At 41.3% G+C, this 21,551-nt stretch overlaps 3 protein-coding genes across 3 annotated transcripts in view; 1 reads left to right on the top strand and 2 right to left on the bottom strand.

Annotated features, from left to right (window-relative positions):
• The window catches only part of LOC115765554 (slowpoke-binding protein), a 60,455-nt gene extending 57,351 nt beyond the window's left edge, over positions 1–3,104 (bottom strand). The window contains exon 1 of the mRNA XM_030709187.1: positions 2,861–3,104. The gene's annotated coding sequence lies outside the window, so the exon portion shown is untranslated. The remainder of the gene's footprint in view (positions 1–2,860) is intronic.
• LOC115765557 (myosin-VIIa) lies at positions 1,107–12,438 on the top strand. Its single transcript, XM_030709194.1, has 10 exons — positions 1,107–1,351; positions 3,158–3,421; positions 3,483–4,604; positions 4,660–5,175; positions 5,582–6,622; positions 8,678–8,887; positions 8,949–9,235; positions 9,403–10,941; positions 11,001–11,124; positions 11,179–12,438. Exons 1-10 carry the CDS (start codon positions 1,328–1,330, stop codon positions 12,430–12,432), a joined length of 6,381 nt encoding a protein of 2,126 aa, XP_030565054.1. The 5' UTR covers positions 1,107–1,327; the 3' UTR covers positions 12,433–12,438.
• LOC115765555 (zinc carboxypeptidase) lies at positions 12,377–14,392 on the bottom strand. The gene is made up of 5 exons (XM_030709193.1): positions 13,889–14,392; positions 13,686–13,822; positions 13,149–13,530; positions 12,704–13,091; positions 12,377–12,647 (listed from the first exon to the last, which is right to left on the bottom strand). The coding sequence occupies exons 1-5, from the start codon at positions 14,051–14,053 to the stop codon at positions 12,454–12,456; spliced, it is 1,266 nt and encodes a 421-aa protein (XP_030565053.1). The 5' UTR covers positions 14,054–14,392; the 3' UTR covers positions 12,377–12,453.
• Positions 14,393–21,551: the final 7,159 nt, after the last annotated feature.

The following is a 21,551-nucleotide window of genomic DNA, read 5'->3' as shown; positions in this document are numbered from 1 at the left end:
AATTAATCAAGCTTTTATCGGTTGTAAATATAAGAATTTTAATCCCAACAAATATCAAGACCAAAAATCACATCTCTTTTAGTGATTAGAACTTTTACTGGTTCAATGTTATTTCCACAAACTGCGATTTTGCATATAATTTTTACGAATTTTTTAATGTACCTAATGCTAACGTCGTGAATGTGTTGAATTATTTAATTGTTTAATTATTTCAAAAAAATTTCTCTGAGCTCTTTTGCCTGTTTTGATGCATACGATTTAGTTATTACAATTCATCTACATATAAAACACGTACACAATCCATGACCCCAGCCAAAAGTAATAATAAATAATAAAACAAGTAAGAGGTTCTAGTCGGGAGCTCCCGACTAGGGAATACCCTGATCCCTCTTATTCCAACACCAAATACTGTCGTTGCATTGATGTTTTCGCTAGCTGCCCATCCAATTGCTCAGTTACATATAACTTTGGTTTTTATGGCTCTGCAGTGTTAGCGGGAATGTGGCGATATGTATATAGAAGGACCTACATCTAAAATTTTAAGTCTTTAGCTCTATGGGATGGACGGACAGACGGACAGACAGACAGGGTTGAAGATTACATACATTTACATTTTGCACAAATACAATATACCCTTTTGCCCATTTTTAATGGGTTCTGTGTATAAAAAAAACCCCCTTGTTTGGATTCGCAGGGTTCTAGACTTATCGGTAAAAAAACATTTGTAGATAGAATTTATCGACATGCCGCGTGACTCATAAGGGTAACCGGGAATTATCGACGCGCTAATCTCAAAGATAAGATCGAAAAATTTATGAAAATTTTTAAACATTTTCTAATTAACCTGCAGTCTCTGGTCAAGTTCTTGGTCAATGTTATCCGATTTTTCTACTGCAAAACTGACGCACCTGATCGTAGCCGGCCATATGGCGAGACGGCGATAAGGCCAGACGCGGCTGCCAAAAAACAAAAAAGAAAAAAAAACAACACATTCAATATTCATTATCAATATCAACCGCGCCGCCGCTGCGCTAGATAAGAAATTAAATGACAGCAAGGGCCCTAATTCCAGAGTTCCGTTCACAAGTGAACGAGTCTCCGTGCCGAACAGAACCCCACGGTCGATATCAGAAGAATAATAAAAGTCACAAAACTACAAAAAATTGTTGTGAAAACGGCTGTGAAAATAAAAACCGAATCGTTGCGCAAATATTTGTTGGCCAATCAATAGAAGCCTCGGCGCGTGTGGGTCTCGGCAGAGTGCTCCAACTATCCAAAACTATATCTCGAGTAGAGTTCGGCTTTGCGAAGAATTCAAATACGAAGCATGTCGGAATTTCTGCGGGAACATGTAAGCTCTGCAATAGTTCTAATCATTAAGTATACGTGTAAAGTTTGCCTAAAGTCCTGTGAAAAATTTGGCTTATAAATATAAAAAATTAGTTTGAATCTTACAATTTCTATATAATAATTAAGTGAAAAGTTGTTGTCGCTTGAAAGGGTTTTATTGCCTATTTGTGCTCTGGCACGTGGTAAGCTAAAGCTGTTTCTTATCAAGTTTGAAAAATTCTGCACACGGGAATGCCGGACTCAAAGATGCCCTATACAAAGCTACTCTCTTAGATTGTTGAGCTCAGCCGGAAAGACGCACATTTTTTGAAAATGTTACATTTGTTTTAGAAATGTGAAAAATGTATTTACTTATCGGAAAACGTACAGACCACATTTTTCACAATTTTCTAAAAAGTGACATTCGCAAAAAAGATGTAAGAAATGTGGATAGTGGAATCAGGCATCTGACCGAAAAGACACACATTCAGTCAAGTTGATTTTTACCAATTTGTCTGGATGCAAATTAAAATATTGGCTTGAGAGGAAAACAAAAAAAGAAGCTTCAACCATTCTAACAAAGGTTGAAATGTATCAAAGTGGAATTTATGATGTCATATGTCGTTATTTGGATTATTTTTTGTACCAAAATATTCGGCTAAAATTTGCAGCCCACTTGTGTCAGTTGGCACTTTGATTATGACTTGGACTTGGACTATGTGATGATTAGATCATCGTAAAAATTACTTTTCAATTAAATATGAATTATCAATTTGCAATATATTCAACAGAGGATGACCTCATGTTCTGGCACTGATTGAGAGTCACGCTTATCGTAAATAATATTTATATATTCGAATTGTTAACCCTTTCAGGAATTGGCTTTAAATTATCAATCAATGTGTGCTTAGCAGTATTTATTTTTTTTTTTTCGGTTGCCATTAGTCACAATCTTATCAAAATGCCTAGGCACAGGTGTGTCTTATGTTATTATAGATAAACAAGGTCGCAGCGACTCCATAAAAGAATAAATAATTTAATATAAACTGGGAGCTAACATGGATTCAACTGTCTCAATGAGAGCTTGACTCTTTAATGGAATACTTTGTATTAATTTTTTACAAATATGCCCGTTCACTTTCTTTTTTGGCAATTATTGTCTGTTTGTTGCCGTGTTGTGTTAACCGTTTTGATTGTCAAATACCGATAACACTCTGTTTTTTTTTTGTATATCGGCATTCCGACGAGATAAGATAAGCACTTTGAGTATATTTGAGGTCTCAACTGTTTGCTCAACGGCTACCGTTTTATTCTCCCAAAACTTTTGGGGACTTGAACTTAGCCTTATTGTAAACTAACCAAAATTTCATTAACAACTTTCTTCGTATTGATTTCCGCATGTTTTTCGATTACTTTTTACGCTACCAGTTCTTTTTTAATGCCCCAGATCCCAACGAATTTAACATTTGATTTGGCCCAAACTTTTGTTGTACAACTATTTGTCAAAGTCTTTTATAAAGTTGGTACATACCGAGGTGTCTGTGAGTTGGTTTTCCTTTGATAATGTGTAGAAATTCCGTAGCATAAAATTGCTTATCATCATTTATGTTGGGTCGTTAATTGTGGTAGCTGCAAACAGTGTCAATTTCAACGAATCAACTACACGTATTGATTTACATGACGGCAATAATCAATTTCCACACACCGAAATTCCTTGACATTGAGTAATATTTCGACTTTTGGTATCTTATCGCAAAACGAAGAAGTGCTGCGCGTATACATCATAATTATTACATCGATAAGATCTCCCATTGATAATCGATTGCAGGGCGAGTATGTTTGGGTCAAGCCGCAGAACACGAGCAGCGAATTCGCGGTGCCCTTCGGAGCGCGGATTGTGCGCACGGAGAAGACCCAAACGCTGGTCTGCGATGATGCCAAGAAGCAGTTCTGGGTGCCGGCGGGAGATGTGCTCAAAGCGATGCATCTAACCTCGCAGGAGGATGTGGAGGATATGATCACGTTGGGCGATCTGCAGGAGTACACGATACTGCGCAATCTCCAAACGCGCTACGCCAAACAGTTTATTTACGTACGTAAGGATAGAGAATCCCTCCGAGAAGTTTAACTAATACTCGGAACTCTTTTTACAGACATACACAGGCTCCATGCTGGTGGCCATCAATCCCTACCAGATACTGCCCATCTACACGCATCGCGAGATCCAATTGTATCGAAATAAGAAGCTCAACGAGCTGCCGCCGCACATCTTCGCCGTGAGCGACAATGCCTTCCAACGCCTGCAGCGCCTTAAAGAGGACCAGTGCGTCGTGATTAGCGGCGAGTCCGGAGCCGGCAAGACCGAGAGCACCAAGCTGATACTGCAGTATCTGGCGGCGATCAGTGGCAAGCACTCCTGGATCGAGCAGCAGATTATCGAGGCAAATCCCATAATGGAAGCCTTCGGCAACGCGAAGACCGTGCGCAACGACAACTCCTCCCGGTTCGGCAAGTACATTGACATACGCTTCACTCCGGCGGGCGCCATACAGGGTGCTCGCATCCAGCAGTACCTGCTGGAGAAGTCACGGATTGTCTTCCAGAGCCGCGAGGAGCGCAACTATCACATTTTCTATTGCATGCTGGCGGGTCTGAGTGCAGCGGAGCGCGAACGCCTGCAACTGCAGGAGCAGAGTCCCAGCCAGTATCATTACCTGGCGCAGGGCGGCTGCTTCACGCTGGCGGGCAAGCAGGATGCCAAGGACTTTGCCGACATTCGCGCCGCCATGAAGGTGCTCTCGTTCAAGCAAGAGGAAGTCTGGTGCCTGCTCAGCCTTATGGCGGCCATCCTGCATCTGGGCAACTTGCGCTTCAAGGCGACCGAGGTGGCCAACCTGGAGGCGGCCGAAGTGGACGATCCTGTCAACCTGCAGCGTGTGGCCCAGCTGCTGGGCCTGCCGGCGGCGCCTCTGAATACTGCGCTGACCCAACGCACCATCTATGTGCACGGGGAGCACGTGGTGACCAGCTTGTCGAAGGAGGCCGCATTGGAGGGGCGCGATGCGTTTGTGAAGTCCCTCTACGATGGCATATTTGTGCGCATCGTGCGGCGTATCAATGAGACCATCAACAAGCCGCCGACGGAGCCGGTGAATAGCATCGGAGTGCTGGACATCTTTGGGTTTGAGAACTTCGACAACAACAGCTTCGAGCAGCTGTGCATCAACTATGCCAATGAGAATCTGCAGCAGTTCTTTGTCGGACACATTTTCAAGGTATCTCAACTATCTCAACTCTCCATTTATATTGCTAATGTTCTTGGTCTTGCAGATGGAGCAGGCGGAGTACCAGCTGGAGCACATCAACTGGCAGCATATCGACTTCCAAGACAATCAGGATATACTCGATCTCATCGGCATGAAGCCCGTCAACATTATGTCGCTCATCGATGAGGAGTCCAAGTTCCCCAAGGGCACGGATCAGACTCTGTTGGAGAAGCTGCACGTCCAGCATGGCAATCGCTCCATCTATGTCAAGGGAAAGACTACACAGACGTCGCTCTTCGGCATTAGGCACTATGCCGGCGTGGTCATGTACAATCCGTTGGGCTTTCTCGAAAAGAATCGCGATTCCTTTAGCGGCGATCTGCGTTCCCTGGTGCAGCGTTCCAGCAACAGGTATCTGGTGGACATCTTTCCCCAGGAGCTGCCCATGGACACGGCCAAGAAGCAGCCCACCCTGTGCGTCAAATTTCGCAACTCCTTGGATATGCTAATGCGCACCTTGTCCCAAGCACATCCCTACTTTATACGCTGCATAAAGCCCAATGAGTATAAGGAACCCAATGTAAGTAGACACAATATTCTGGGAAAGATTAAGATCGGATACTGATTCGGTTTAAATATCCAATGTGCTCGATGAGAACTCTCTCTCTTCTGGTCTCCCTCTCTCTCTCTCCCTGTTATTCCGTGATAAGTATGCTGTATAAATTTGGTCTATAAAGTCAGCTTGAGTAGACGGTCGTTTTTTTTCCCCGGCGAGAATATTATAATTTTGTGGTGAAATGATTAGCGCATAGAAGGAGTCATCTCCGAACCCATAAAGTGTATATATTCTTGATCAGTATCAGCAATCGGTCGAAAAGTATGTTCTAGTATGAAAGACATTTTTGTTTATCAATATATCTTGACCAAAGTCGGTTTAAATAATATCATCAAATATTGTACTTACCTAATTTTCTTTCCTCTTCTAGAACTTTGACAAGGAGCTGTGTGTGCGTCAGCTGCGCTACTCGGGCATGATGGAAACGGCTCGCATTCGTCGCGCTGGGTATCCCATACGCCACGCTTACCGCGCCTTTGTGGAAAGGTATCGACTGCTGGTGCCGCGCACGGGTCCGCTTGACAAATGCGACTGTCGCTTGTTGGCGCGACAGATTTGCGACTCGGCGCTGCCCGCCGATTCGGATCGCCAGTTTGGACGCACGAAGCTCTTCCTGCGGGATGAGGACGATGCTCTCCTCGAGTCGGAACGCTCGCGGATAATGCTCAAGTGCATTGTAACCATACAGAGAGGCATAAGGCGTGTGCTCTTCCGGCGCTACATGCAGAAATATCGCCAGGCCATCGTCACAGTGCAGCGCTATTGGCGCGGACGTGCCCAACGGCGTAGGTACCAGGTGATGCGGCTCGGCTTCCATCGGCTGGGCGCCTGCATAGCTGCCCAGCGACTGACCACCCAGTTCACGATGGTGCGCAGCCGCACGATAAAGCTGCAGGCACTGTGTCGCGGCCAGCTGGCCAGAAGACGCTTCCGCGCGGAGCTGCTGGCCAAGCGGGAGACGCAGCTGCAGCGGAAGCGAGTAAAGGAACAGGAACTGCTGCGCCTTAAGGAGCTGGAGCAGCAGCGTCTCAAGCAGCAGCAGGCTGAAGCGGAGCTCCGTTTAAAGGAAAAACAGGCGGCGGAGCAGCGTTTCAAGGAGGAGATTGCGGCACGCAATGCTCAAGCCATGTTGGCTGTGAATCAGCCCAAACGCACAAAGTCCTTGAAGCGATCAGAGCAGCCGCAGATCCGAGCGCAAGTGTTGCCGGCGCCCACGTTACAGGCGCGCATGTCCTTGCCTCCGCCCCCGCCGATGTCACCCATTGCAGTTGTGCCACTGAGTACTCGTCCTGCCAGCAACAGCGTAGCCAGGACGAATGGCAATGCTGTGGATAGCCCCGGCTACATGGATGTCGAGTCGTCCAAGCAGATTGTGGACGACGTGTTCGGCTTCCTGAACGACGAGCCCGATGTGAGTGGTCCATTGGGGCCGAATGTCAAGGAGAAGTCCTTGATATTCGAGCGGCAATTGCGCCTGCGCAAAGATGTCCCCACCAAGCTGCTGTCCCGACCCGTCAACTACTACGAGGCGGCGCCTCGCAAGGTCGCCGACCAGACGCGTCTCTAGCAGTTGCCGGGTGCCACCGGGTCAGCTCTGAACAAATTAGACAGCCTTTACGATAAGTAGTCAATAGCTGATATTATGAAGATATTCTTCTTCATCTCTTGCAATCGTCTCACTTGTGGGCTTCCTTTTGATGCACCTGTACAAATGTTATATCCATGTCGGCTTGTATATATATATAGTATATATACCCATATATAGTTAAATCGATTCGTGTTGTGATCGTTCAATTTGCCCAAAAGGCTCCCATTTTATAAATGTATATTCTCTGTACAAACCTATTTATTATATTTTTGTAAATAAAACCCGCTTCGGTGGCGACATCCATGGAATTTAAAGATATGTACGCAATCCATTTCGTTTTTTCTTCACAGTAGTTCCTTATCGATCTATATATATATATATGTCTCAGTTGTCTTCTTTTTCGTACACGTTGGTCATTTCACATTGTGCCTTTTGTACTACATGTCCAGTAGCTTTTTTGATCATTGTCAACTGCAAATAAAGAACATGCCCAAATAAATTTGAGGTGAATTACTATCTGCGGAAATTAGAACATGCTTTTGGCATTCTTATTCTTCAAGCTATTTTCAGCTTATTTTGATAAGACATTCAATTGCTTGATATTCGACCCGCCACACTTTGGACTACCAATGACAATATTTACATAAACAGTGTAGGGTGAAAGATTAGAGCTACGTAATCTATTAAATGTGATTGTTCTCAAGATAGAGTCAACAGCTTTATTTATTATTTATTTATTTATTTTTTTGTTTCAATTTTTATGACTCAATGTGAAGGTGTTTACTATTGGAAACAATAGAAAACTTGTCTTAAAATAGTGATTGGCCAATTATTTATATATTTCGTGCATTTGTGAAAATGGAAGTGCTTTTTTAAAATGTATTTCAAGTTACCTTATATTCAGACTCATACCTTTGAGCAGTAAAAGATTTAATGAATTATGAGGACATTACTGAAGCAAGTGAATATACTCATTTGAATAGGAGTCTATGTGTATATTAAACAGACATTTCCTTTTAATTTTCTTCAGACAATGGCATCTTTGGGGCATAGCCTATGTATATAGCCTGTTTGTATGAGGGTCTTGCTTATTTGGGTATATTTTCTGCTATTAAATCTTTTTTGTAAATGTGTTATTAGCTACGTTCCCCATAAAATTTGAGCCCTCCAGTTTGTGTAAAATATTATATATGTTTGCTTATTAAAATGTGAGGATCTTACTGTTGCAAGTATGTAAATGAATAGATAAATGATTAGCTATTTCTTTGTTATCTATTTTTTTAATAATATGTATTCATTAGCATTCTCATAGGAATTTAAACCTTGTATAGGTTGAGTGTCCTAATTTAGGTATATTTTCTGGCATTAGCCTAAAAGTTTTATACACCAGGAAAACTCTATTGAAATAAAACAACAGCAAAACAACAAAAATCCTTAATATTTATTGACAAAAGTGTAAATTTCATGCCACTGCCGCAATTTAGACTCCAGAAACGCACGGCGTCGAATATAGTCAGCAACTAACTTTAGAATTCAAAATATTTTAGCAAGAACCTCAGCTATCGCTATCGAAAAGCTTTGCAAGTTTAAAACAAATGCCCCGCATGATAAATGAAAAAAAATGCGATCGTAAATAATCGACGGACTCTTATCGGATCGGCATATCTACTTGAAAAAAAAAACTTAATACCAACGCGTTTTGCTAGGCGATACTACATGGATTAAGGCTGTCAGAATTCCATTATAAATTAACTCAGTGCATTTTTATAAGAGAAACCTGAGCAAAGTGCTAAGGTTAAAATAATTCTAAATTAAAATTATGCTAAAATACGTACATATTTATATTTTTTTAAATCTTGGACTTACTTTCAATTATAGATCACGCTCAAGAAGAGCAACAGCATCAGCTCCGCTGGCACCATCCGTCTGCCCAAGACAAGTCCCCCCAATGTGGACACATCGGACTTTAGCTTCTTGAAGTTTGCCTCGACATATTTCTGTAACGGGACTACATATCAACACGAGAGGAAGCCCTTGAAGCAGCCTCTTTTGAAACATGATCTGCACATCGATCAGACGGCTGCCAAGGTAAATGACTTTAACCTGACTCAAGTGAATTCCAGACCCAGACTCATTTTTTTCTCATTAGGCCATTTGGCTGATGATTCTGCGCTTTATGGGCGATCTGCCAGAGGCTGCGCCCAGCCCGACCCAACATACGCTTCGTAACCCACAACTTATGCAGGATATGGCGCGGATTCTCGGCTCCAAGCCGCGTCGCTTTGTCAGGCAAACCCTCAAGCGTCCAGCAAAAATGATTGGCAATGGTCAACAGGATGCCGAGGAGTTCTATCAGCTCTGGCTAAACGGCGGCAGCAGCCATCTGGACAAGATTCACTTCATAATTGGACATGGCATTTTAAGAGAAGGATTAAGGTAGGTTGCGAGTATATCCTCTTGGGGCTATTCTCTTGAATTTATGCAGGATATGTTCGGAAATTTTCATTTCAATTTAAAAAGAGTTATCTGTTAATCCCAACCTTAGGCCCATTTCTACATGCATACTTATGGATGTTTACGCACCTTGTTTAATATCCTTACAGGGACGAGATCCTGGTTCAGATCTGCAAGCAGCTGTACCTGAATCCCAGTCGCAACTCACTCTCCCGCGGCTGGTTGCTGCTCTCGCTCTGCTTGAGCTGCTTTCCGCCCACATCCAATTTCGAGCCCTATCTGCGCAGCTACATGAAGGTAGGCACCGCCAAGCTGCAGGCGGCGCCTTGTCTGCAGCATCTGGAGCGCACGTTGGTCAACGGGGCGCGTTCCCAGCCTCCCTCGCTCTTGGAGCTGCAGGCGATTCGCAGTCGCCAGCCTTTAAAGCTGGCGATTTATTTGATGGACGGCGAGGCTCGTAAATTGCAGGTGGATGCGGCCAGCACGGCCAGGGAAGTAGTGCAGCAGCTGTGCGATGGGCTGGGTCTATGCGACAGCTTTGGCTTCGGCCTGGTTTTATCGTTGCACGAGAGGCTTATGCCACTGGGCGCTGGACGCGAGCACGTGCTAGACGCCATTGCCAGCTGCGAGCAACGGCAAGCGGATGCACCTTGGAAGCTGTACCTGCGCAAGGAACTTTTTGGTGCCTGGTACGATCCTGCGTTGGATCCCCAGGCCACGCATCTCATCTACAAGCAGATTCTGAGCGGCTTAAAATGCGGCGAATATCGCTGTCGCTCAGAGAAGGACATTGCGATGGTCTGTGCCCTGACCACCTACATTGAGCATGGAGCACAACCCGTGGCTAAACTCTCTGAAAGCCAGCTGACGGCCTTTGTGCCACAGGATCTGCTGGCACCGGGTGAACGGGCCGTACACAACTGGAGTCGATTAATTGCCGCAACGTACGAGAGCAGCGCCTATGTGAAGAAGGGCCAGGACGAGAAGTCGCAGCAGCGTGCCAAGGAAGACATTTGCTTGTTTGCCCATCTGTCTTGGCCCATGCGCCATTCTCGTCTCTACGAGGTGCTCCGCGTGTCCGGTCCCAAATTGCAGAGCAATGATCTCGTGCTGGCTGTTAATGCCACAGGACTCTCACTCATTGACGAAACAGAGCAGGTGCTCGCATCCTGCAGCTATGCGGAACTGCTCAAGGTGCATTACCGAGCCAACGATCAGTTGCACGTGCTTACCGCCCAACATGAGAACTTTGTGCTGCAATCCAGCGAGGCTCTGGATGCAGTTGAGCTCGTCGACTTCATGCTACTGAACCTACAGCAACGCTCCAGCTACGGCGTAGCCATAGACAGCACCCAGTCACAGTCTGAAGAGGATGACCTGCTGGCGCTGAGAGCTGGGGATCTGGTGCAGTTCGAGGCGGGTGTCACGGGTGCCCAGCTGATGACCAAGGATCCCCGCTGCAGCTGGCGTGGCTGTGCCAATGGACAATGGGGCCAATTTGTCGCCGCCAATGTGCGCATCCTGGCCACACTCTCCAAGCCCAGCGCACAGTTACAACAGATATTCAAAGAGCAAGCCCGTCGTGATTCCGTAGAACAATCCGAGGCAAAGGGTCCGACGGCAGCTCCGCTTCGTCGACATCATAGCTTAGCACAGTTTGCTGAGATGCAGTTCCGAGAGCGATTGGAGTACATTCTTTTAAAGACTTATATAATTTGAATTATCTTCAACTTTCACCTTTTGACAGATCGGAGCAGTCCCCTTTATGGAGGTATTCACCGGAACCACTGAAGGCACCGCTCCTTAGGTCTCTGCACTCCAAGCCGCAGCTCTACCAACAGGCACAAGTCATTCATCATCACATACTGAAGGTGGGCAAGGCTTATATGCTAGTCTGATCCTCGTAACAATTTGTGTTCCTTCAGTACATGGGCGACATAGCACGCGGTAATCTGCCTGTGAATACGGATTTAATCTTCCAGCCGGCTCTGCAAGAACCGTTGCTCTGTGATGAGGTCTTCTGTCAGCTTATGAAGCAGCTAAGCAACAACCCGCTGGAGGTGAGCGAGGAGCGTGGCTGGGACTTGCTCTATCTGGCCACGGGCATCATGGCGCCCAGTGTGCTCATCATGCGTGAACTTATTCTGTTCCTTAACCTGCGGCACGATGCACTGGCGGATGCATGCCTGAGGCGCTTGAAGCGTTCCGTGCAGTACGGCCAGCGAAAGCACGCCCCGCACCTGATTGAGGTGGAGGGAATCCAGCAACGTTGCATGCATATCTATCATAAGATCTACTTCCCGGACGATACCGTGGAGGCCTTTGAGATAGAGTCTCATACGCGGGGAGCGGATCTCATCCGGGAGATAACACATCGTTTGGAGCTTAAGTCGCAGCTGGGCTTCAGTATTTTTTTGAAAATGGGCGAGAAGATTTACGCCATTCCCGAGGCGGAGTTTGTGTTCGATTTCATCACAGAACTTTTGCACCATCCCCGCCAGCAGAAGACAATCCGCGCCAGCAGTGACGGCCACTATCAGCTACATTTTATGCGAAAGCTTTGGCTTAACTGCCAGCCAGGCACGGATTTCAATGCGGATATGATCTTTAGTTATCCACAAGAGTTGCACAAGTACCTTAAGGGCTACTATGCCATTGATCTTGAGGTGGCCTTGCAGTTGGCCAAACTAATTCGCAGGGCGGATCAGGATAATGAAGAAGGTTTGCCGCTGCAGGAGCTGCTGCCCCGCTTGGTACCTGAGGATTTGCTACGGTTGCAGACGTTGGCAGAGTGGCATCATCAACTCTCGCCAATTATGCATCAAGAGGCCGGCGCTGACGAAGATCAAGCGAAGCTGATGTTTCTACAGGAGCTGGCCAAACAGACGTGCTTTGGCTCCACTTTCTTCGTTGTCAAGCAGCTGAACGACAAGTCCCTGCCTGAGAACCTTTTGATAGCGATCAACGGCACAGGCTTCCATCTACTCGATGTGCATACAAAAAATCTTCTGAGAAGCTACAGCTACACGGAACTGGGCATGTGGAGCTCCGGCAAGAACCACTTTCACATACGATTCGGCAACATGATTGGCGCCTCGAAGCTACTCTGCAGCACCACCCAAGGCTACAAGATTGATGATCTGCTGGCGTCCTACATGAGTCATTTTAATGACGAGTAATCAATAGAAATAAAGTTTGGATTATATGTAACCTAGCTGGTTGGTCTTGTCAATCAGGGCAACCATGCCGGCCATCAGCTCATCGCAGTTGGGCAGAATCTGAGCGGGCGGCAGTACGAAGCCAAAATTTCCCTTGTCTCGAAACTCAATGGTAAAGCCTACCTTTTTGTCCAGCTCATTGAACACCCAATCGACAGACGAACCTGAAGCGACATCTACAAAAATAAAACGTTTTTAGTGGCTTGAAAAATCTGGGAATTGGTCGACCTACATAACACGGAGGCTGTGGAGCCGTAAACGTAGTCAGTGCCATAGACCAAATTTTTGATGGCACCGGCAAAGGCGGCGCCTATTTCTTGCAAATCGTCGTAGTTTTCTGGGAACTCAACTTTTGAGTGGCCATAGGGTGACAGCAACCATTGGCCGTAGGAGTGAAAAGATAGGTACACGCTGAATTTATCCTTGATGCTTGTTAGATACTCGGACAGCGCCTTAGACTCTGGCTCCGACCAAGGTGATTCGCCGGCAAATGTCTCGCTGCAAGGATCCGACGAGGCGCCATTATTTTCCATCCAGTGTGAATTGAAATTACGATTTCCATCGACTCCGATGCAGGACGAGGTGGCGTGGGGTTGACGCGTCTTGCGCCACAGCCGATTCTATGTTACATAGTTCGGTTAGCTGACCAGTTATCAAATAAATTAAATTAAGATTACCTGGCGGTGGGAGTATTCAAAGCCATCTACATTGAAGACGGGCACAATATACCAATCGTAGTTCTCCGCTAAGTTGCGCACCTCTGTTGTCTGTGAGGTAAGCAACTCGTTGATGAACCACGTGGCACTGGCCGAGGTGATCCACTCACGTGCGTGTATGTTAGACTCAATAAATATGCCGGGCTTATTAGAGCCATGGGAAATCTTGATGCCACGAATGTTTCGTCCCTCGTAGGACTGGCCAATAGAGAAACTTTCAGTCACGCTGGGATAGGTTGCCAAAATTTCATCCAACCATGCCTCGATCTCGGACAGTTCGTGGTAACGTTTCCAGCCAAAGGTGCCGCTATCTCTGTTGGATATTTGCTCGTCGTCGATAAGCCTAAATATCAAGCAATTAACTTTATAGTACGCAAGATTAATACACGATTTGCCCAAGTCTTATCGTGGAACAAAAGGCAATTATATAACAGGGCTCTAGGAAAGGAATTCGAAGCATATGAAAAACCCTTTTTTAATATCCTTCGGCTTACTTACTTTTGAACATTGTCTATTAAGAGCTGGCTGCTGATACCAACAAATTTAAGGAGTAGCTGAAAGCGCGTTGACTCTGATGGACTGACCATAATGTGCATTTGCTTGGTGTGGTCATCGTATTCCTTCCAGATATTATACTAAACAGCAATGGCATACAGCAATCACAAAAGCTTCAGACTTTCAATTTACAATTCCTTACATACCTTTTGGCTAAGCTCACCCAGTTTATTTATCAGCGATAATTGTATTTTATTCTTTATGCTTAACTGATAGACACTGTAGTTATCGTAACGCGTCGTGGGCGGGTCCTTGAGTGACCCAGCGCTAGCTAGAACCACAAGCGTTGCAAGCACCCAAATCACACGCATAGCGATAATTGACTGATTGATATCGTAGTCAAACTAAAACTTGATAGCTAAGTAGCATTGCAACCAATTTTTCTGGAAATTATCTTTATTGATTTATGACTGTCCAGCCTTCCAGCCAAATAAAACCCACACTAAAGTTTCAGGTAAACCAGCTTTTTAGATTCAGCTTGCAAAGATGTTATACCAATTAAAGTGTGTGTGGCAATACATGTAACACATGCATATTACTTTGCCGAGATATTCGAAAAACTCATAAAAAAAGTTGACTACTTTTTGGTCAACTTATTAACCCATTGAATTTGCATTTTAATGATAGTTGGTAAGTAATCCGTACAAATTCAAAATGCCAATTGATAGTAGGGTTCCGTACAAATTCAAAAAGGGAAATATTTGAAAAATCAGACGTAATTTACCCCTTGCCATTTTGGTCGATTTGCGTCAAAATTTAGATTTTCTTTTTTTGATGACAGTTAATAGTACTGATCCTTACGAGTCCAAAATGGTATAAAATTCCATAATCGAACATTATTTAGCCCAGATATTCAAATAAATCATCAAGAAATGGTAACTTTACAAACGAATCGTTTTTGGGTCCACTACTTTTTTTAATCTACCGATTTTTAATTTGTTTAAATGCCAATTTATAGTAGGGGTCCGTACAAATTCAAAAAGGTATTATATTTAAAAGTAAGACGTTATTTACCCGAGATATTCAAAAAAATTCATCAAAAAAGTTTTGATTTTCGAACCGACCCCGGTTTTGATAAAAAACGTGATGTAACCCCTTGCTATTTTGGTCGATTTGGGTCAAAATTTAGATGTTCATTGTTTTGATGACAGTCAATAGTACTGATCCTTACGAGTCCAAAATGGGATAAAATTCCACAATCGGACATTATTTGGCCCAGATATTCAAAAAAATCATCAAGAAGGGGTGACTTCACAAACGAATCGTTTTTGGGTCCACAACTTTTTTCAACCCACCGATTTGCAATTTGTTTGAACGCCAATTGATAGTAGGGATCCGTACAAATTCAAAAAGGTATAATATTTCAAAATCAGACGTTAATTACCCGAGATATTAAAAAAAAATCATCAAAAAAGTTTTGATTTTCGAACCGACCCCGATTTTGATAAAAAACGTGATGTAACCCCTTGCTATTTTGGTCGATTTGGGTAAAAATTTAGATGTTCATTGTTTTGATGCCAGTCGATAGTTCTGATTCTTACGAGTCCAAAATGGTATAAAATTTCACAATCGGACATTATTTAGCCCAGATATTCCAAAAAATCATCAAGAAAGGGTGACTTTACAAACGAATCGTTTTTAGGTCTACAACTTTTATCAACCCACCGATTTTTAATTTATTTGCATGCCAATTGATAGTAGGGGTCCGTACAAATTCAAAAAGGTATAATATTTGAGAATCAGACGTTATTTACCCGAGATATTCAAAAAAAATCAACAAAAAAGTTTTGATTTTCGAACCGACCCCGATTTTGATAAAAAACGTGATGTAACCCCTTGCTATTTTGGTCGATTTGGGTCAAAATTTAGATGTTCATTGTTTTGATGACAGTCAATAGTACTGATCCTTACGAGTCCAAAATGGGATAAAATTCCACAATCGGACATTATTTGGCCCAGATATTCAAAAAAATCATCAAGAAGGGGTGACTTCACAAACGAATCGTTTTTGGGTCCACAACTTTTTTCAACCCACCGATTTGCAATTTGTTTGAACGCCAATTGATAGTAGGGATCCGTACAAATTCAAAAAGGTATAATATTTCAAAATCAGACGTTATTTACCCGAGATATTAAAAAAAAATCATCAAAAAAGTTTTGATTTTCGAACCGACCCCGATTTTGATAAAAAACGTGATGTAACCCCTTGCCATTTTGGTCGATTTGGGTCAAAATTTAGATGTTCATTGTTTTGATGCCAGTAGATAGTTCTGATCCTTACGAGTCCAAAATGGTATAAAATTTCACAATCGGACATTATTTGGCCCAGATATTCAAATAAACCATCAGGAAATGGTGACCTTACAAACGAATCGTTTTTGGGTCCACTACTTTTTTTAATCTACCGATTTTTAATTTGTTTGAATGCCAATTTATAGTAGGGGTCCGTACAAATTCAAAAAGGTATTATATTTAAAAATCAGACGTTATTTACCCGAGATATTCAAAAAAAATCATCAAAAAAGTTTTGATTTTCGAACCGACCCCGATTTTGATAAAAAACGTGATGTGACCCCTTGCCATTTTGGTCGATTTGGGTCAAAATTTTGATGTTCATTGTTTTGATGACAGTCAATAGCACTGATCCTTACGAGTCCAAAATGGTATACAATTTCACAATCGGACATTATTTGGCCCAGATATTCAAAAAAATCATCAAGAAAGGGTGACTTTACAAACGAATCGTTTTTGGGTCTACAACTTTTTTCAACCCACCGATTTTTAATTTGTTTGAATGTCAATTGATAGTAGGGATCTGTACGAATTCAAAAAGGTGTAATATTTGGAAATCAGACGTTATTTACCCGAGATATTCAAAAAAATCATCAAAAAAGTTTTGATTTTCGAACCGACCCCGATTTTGATAAAAACGTGATGTAACCCCTTGCTATTTTGGTCGATTTGGGTCAAAATTTAGATGTTCATTGTTTTGATGCCAGTCGATAGTTCTGATCCTTACGAGTCTAAAATGGTATAAAATTTCACAATCGGACATTATTTAGCCCAGATATTCAAAAAAATCATCAAGAAAGGGTGACTTTACAAACGAATCGTTTTTGGGTCTACAACTTTTATCAACCCACCGATTTTTAATTTGTTTGAATGTCAATTGATAGTAGGGATCTGTACGAATTCAAAAAGGTGTAATATTTGGAAATCAGACGTTATTTACCCGAGATATTCAAAAAAATCATCAAAAAAGTTTTGATTTTCGAACCGACCCCGGTTTTGATAAAAAACGTGATGTAACCCCTTGCTATTTTGGTCGATTTGGGTCAAAATTTAGATGTTCATTGTTTTGATGACAGTCAATAGTACTGATCCTTACGAGTCCAAAATGGGATAAAATTCCACAATCGGACATTATTTGGCCCAGATATTCAAAAAAATCATCAAGAAGGGGTGACTTCACAAACGAATCGTTTTTGGGTCCACAACTTTTTTCAACCCACCGATTTGCAATTTGTTTGAACGCCAATTGATAGTAGGGATCCGTACAAATTCAAAAAGGTATAATATTTCAAAATCAGACGTTATTTACCCGAGATATTAAAAAAAAATCATCAAAAAAGTTTTGATTTTCGAACCGACCCCGATTTTGATAAAAAACGTGATGTAACCCCTTGCTATTTTGGTCGATTTGGGTAAAAATTTAGATGTTCATTGTTTTGATGCCAGTCGATAGTTCTGATTCTTACGAGTCCAAAATGGTATAAAATTTCACAATCGGGCATTATTTAGCCCAGATATTCCAAAAAATCATCAAGAAAGGGTGACTTTACAAACGAATCGTTTTTAGGTCTACAACTTTTATCAACCCACCGATTTTTAATTTATTTGCATGCCAATTGATAGTAGGGGTCCGTACAAATTCAAAAAGGTATAATATTTGAGAATCAGACGTTATTTACCCGAGATATTCAAAAAAATTCATCAAAAAAGTTTTGATTTTCGAACCGACCCCGGTTTTGATAAAAAACGTGATGTAACCCCTTGCTATTTTGGTCGATTTGGGTCAAAATTTAGATGTTCATTGTTTTGATGACAGTCAATAGTACTGATCCTTACGAGTCCAAAATGGGATAAAATTCCACAATCGGACATTATTTGGCCCAGATATTCAAAAAAATCATCAAGAAGGGGTGACTTCACAAACGAATCGTTTTTGGGTCCACAACTTTTTTCAACCCACCGATTTGCAATTTGTTTGAACGCCAATTGATAGTAGGGATCCGTACAAATTCAAAAAGGTATAATATTTCAAAATCAGACGTTAATTACCCGAGATATTAAAAAAAAATCATCAAAAAAGTTTTGATTTTCGAACCGACCCCGATTTTGATAAAAAACGTGATGTAACCCCTTGCTATTTTGGTCGATTTGGGTAAAAATTTAGATGTTCATTGTTTTGATGCCAGTCGATAGTTCTGATTCTTACGAGTCCAAAATGGTATAAAATTTCACAATCGGACATTATTTAGCCCAGATATTCCAAAAAATCATCAAGAAAGGGTGACTTTACAAACGAATCGTTTTTAGGTCTACAACTTTTATCAACCCACCGATTTTTAATTTATTTGCATGCCAATTGATAGTAGGGGTCCGTACAAATTCAAAAAGGTATAATATTTGAGAATCAGACGTTATTTACCCGAGATATTCAAAAAAAATCAACAAAAAAGTTTTGATTTTCGAACCGACCCCGATTTTGATAAAAAACGTGATGTAACCCCTTGCCATTTTGGTCGATTTGGGTCAAAATTTAGATGTTCATTGTTTTGATGCCAGTAGATAGTTCTGATCCTTACGAGTCCAAAATGGTATAAAATTTCACAATCGGACATTATTTGGCCCAGATATTCAAATAAACCATCAGGAAATGGTGACCTTACAAACGAATCGTTTTTGGGTCCACTACTTTTTTTAATCTACCGATTTTTAATTTGTTTGAATGCCAATTTATAGTAGGGGTCCGTACAAATTCAAAAAGGTATTATATTTAAAAATCAGACGTTATTTACCCGAGATATTCAAAAAAAATCATCAAAAAAGTTTTGATTTTCGAACCGACCCCGATTTTGATAAAAAACGTGATGTGACCCCTTGCCATTTTGGTCGATTTGGGTCAAAATTTTGATGTTCATTGTTTTGATGACAGTCAATAGCACTGATCCTTACGAGTCCAAAATGGTATACAATTTCACAATCGGACATTATTTGGCCCAGATATTCAAAAAAATCATCAAGAAAGGGTGACTTTACAAACGAATCGTTTTTGGGTCTACAACTTTTTTCAACCCACCGATTTTTAATTTGTTTGAATGTCAATTGATAGTAGGGATCTGTACGAATTCAAAAAGGTGTAATATTTGGAAATCAGACGTTATTTACCCGAGATATTCAAAAAAATCATCAAAAAAGTTTTGATTTTCGAACCGACCCCGATTTTGATAAAAACGTGATGTAACCCCTTGCTATTTTGGTCGATTTGGGTCAAAATTTAGATGTTCATTGTTTTGATGCCAGTCGATAGTTCTGATCCTTACGAGTCTAAAATGGTATAAAATTTCACAATCGGACATTATTTAGCCCAGATATTCAAAAAAATCATCAAGAAAGGGTGACTTTACAAACGAATCGTTTTTGAGTCTACAACTTTTATCAACCCACCGATTTTTAATTTGTTTGAATGTCAATTGATAGTAGGGATCTGTACGAATTCAAAAAGGTGTAATATTTGGAAATCAGACGTTATTTACCCGAGATATTCAAAAAAATCATCAAAAAAGTTTTGATTTTCGAACCGACCCCGGTTTTGATAAAAAACGTGATGTAACCCCTTGCTATTTTGGTCGATTTGGGTCAAAATTTAGATGTTCATTGTTTTGATGACAGTCAATAGTACTGATCCTTACGAGTCCAAAATGGGATAAAATTCCACAATCGGACATTATTTGGCCCAGATATTCAAAAAAATCATCAAGAAGGGGTGACTTCACAAACGAATCGTTTTTGGGTCCACAACTTTTTTCAACCCACCGATTTGCAATTTGTTTGAACGCCAATTGATAGTAGGGATCCGTACAAATTCAAAAAGGTATAATATTTCAAAATCAGACGTTATTTACCCGAGATATTAAAAAAAAATCATCAAAAAAGTTTTGATTTTCGAACCGACCCCGATTTTGATAAAAAACGTGATGTAACCCCTTGCTATTTTGGTCGATTTGGGTAAAAATTTAGATGTTCATTGTTTTGATGCCAGTCGATAGTTCTGATTCTTACGAGTCCAAAATGGTATAAAATTTCACAATCGGACATTATTTAGCCCAGATATTCCAAAAAATCATCAAGAAAGGGTGACTTTACAAACGAATCGTTTTTAGGTCTACAACTTTTATCAACCCACCGATTTTTAATTTATTTGCATGCCAATTGATAGTAGGGGTCCGTACAAATTCAAAAAGGTATAATATTTGAGAATCAGACGTTATTTACCCGAGATATTCAAAAAAAATCAACAAAAAAGTTTTGATTTTCGAACCGACCCCGATTTTGATAAAAAACGTGATGTGACCCCTTGCCATTTTGGTCGATTTGGGTCAAAATTTTGATGTTCATTGTTTTGATGACAGTCAATAGCACTGATCCTTACGAGTCCAAAATGGTATACAATTTCACAATCGGACATTATTTGGCCCAGATATTCAAAAAAATCATCAGGAAATGGTGACCTTACAAACGAATCGTTTTTGGGTCCACTACTTTTTTTAATCTACCGATTTTTAATTTGTTTGAATGCCAATTTATAGTAGGGGTCCGTACAAATTCAAAAAGGTATTATATTTAAAAATCAGACGTTATTTACCCGAGATATTCAAAAAAAATCATCAAAAAAGTTTTGATTTTCGAACCGACCCCGATTTTGATAAAAAACGTGATGTGACCCCTTGCCATTTTGGTCGATTTGGGTCAAAATTTTGATGTTCATTGTTTTGATGACAGTCAATAGCACTGATCCTTACGAGTCCAAAATGGTATACAATTTCACAATCGGACATTATTTGGCCCAGATATTCAAAAAAATCATCAAGAAAGGGTGACTTTACAAACGAATCGTTTTTGGGTCTACAACTTTTTTCAACCCACCGATTTTTAATTTGTTTGAATGTCAATTGATAGTAGGGATCTGTACGAATTCAAAAAGGTGTAATATTTGGAAATCAGACGTTATTTACCCGAGATATTCAAAAAAATCATCAAAAAAGTTTTGATTTTCGAACCGACCCCGATTTTGATAAAAACGTGATGTAACCCCTTGCTATTTTGGTCGATTTGGGTCAAAATTTAGATGTTCATTGTTTTGATGCCAGTCGATAGTTCTGATCCTTACGAGTCTAAAATGGTATAAAATTTCACAATCGGACATTATTTAGCCCAGATATTCAAAAAAATCATCAAGAAAGGGTGACTTTACAAACGAATCGTTTTTGGGTCTACAACTTTTATCAACCCACCGATTTTTAATTTGTTTGAATGTCAATTGATAGTAGGGATCTGTACGAATTCAAAAAGGTGTAATATTTGGAAATCAGACGTTATTTACCCGAGATATTCAAAAAAATCATCAAAAAAGTTTTGATTTTCGAACCGACCCCGATTTTGATAAAAACGTGATGTAACCCCTTGCCATTTTGGTCGATTTGGGTCAAAATTTAGATGTTCATTGTTTTGATGACAGTCAATAGT

This window comes from Drosophila novamexicana, unplaced genomic scaffold, assembly GCF_003285875.2.
Source record: "Drosophila novamexicana strain 15010-1031.04,08,12 unplaced genomic scaffold, DnovRS2.1 tig00000974-arrow-arrow-pilon, whole genome shotgun sequence".
Taxonomy (NCBI): Eukaryota; Metazoa; Arthropoda; class Insecta; order Diptera; family Drosophilidae; genus Drosophila; species Drosophila novamexicana.
Note: the sequence above shows the minus strand (reverse complement) of the source record. Positions and strands in the feature narration are given on the sequence as shown.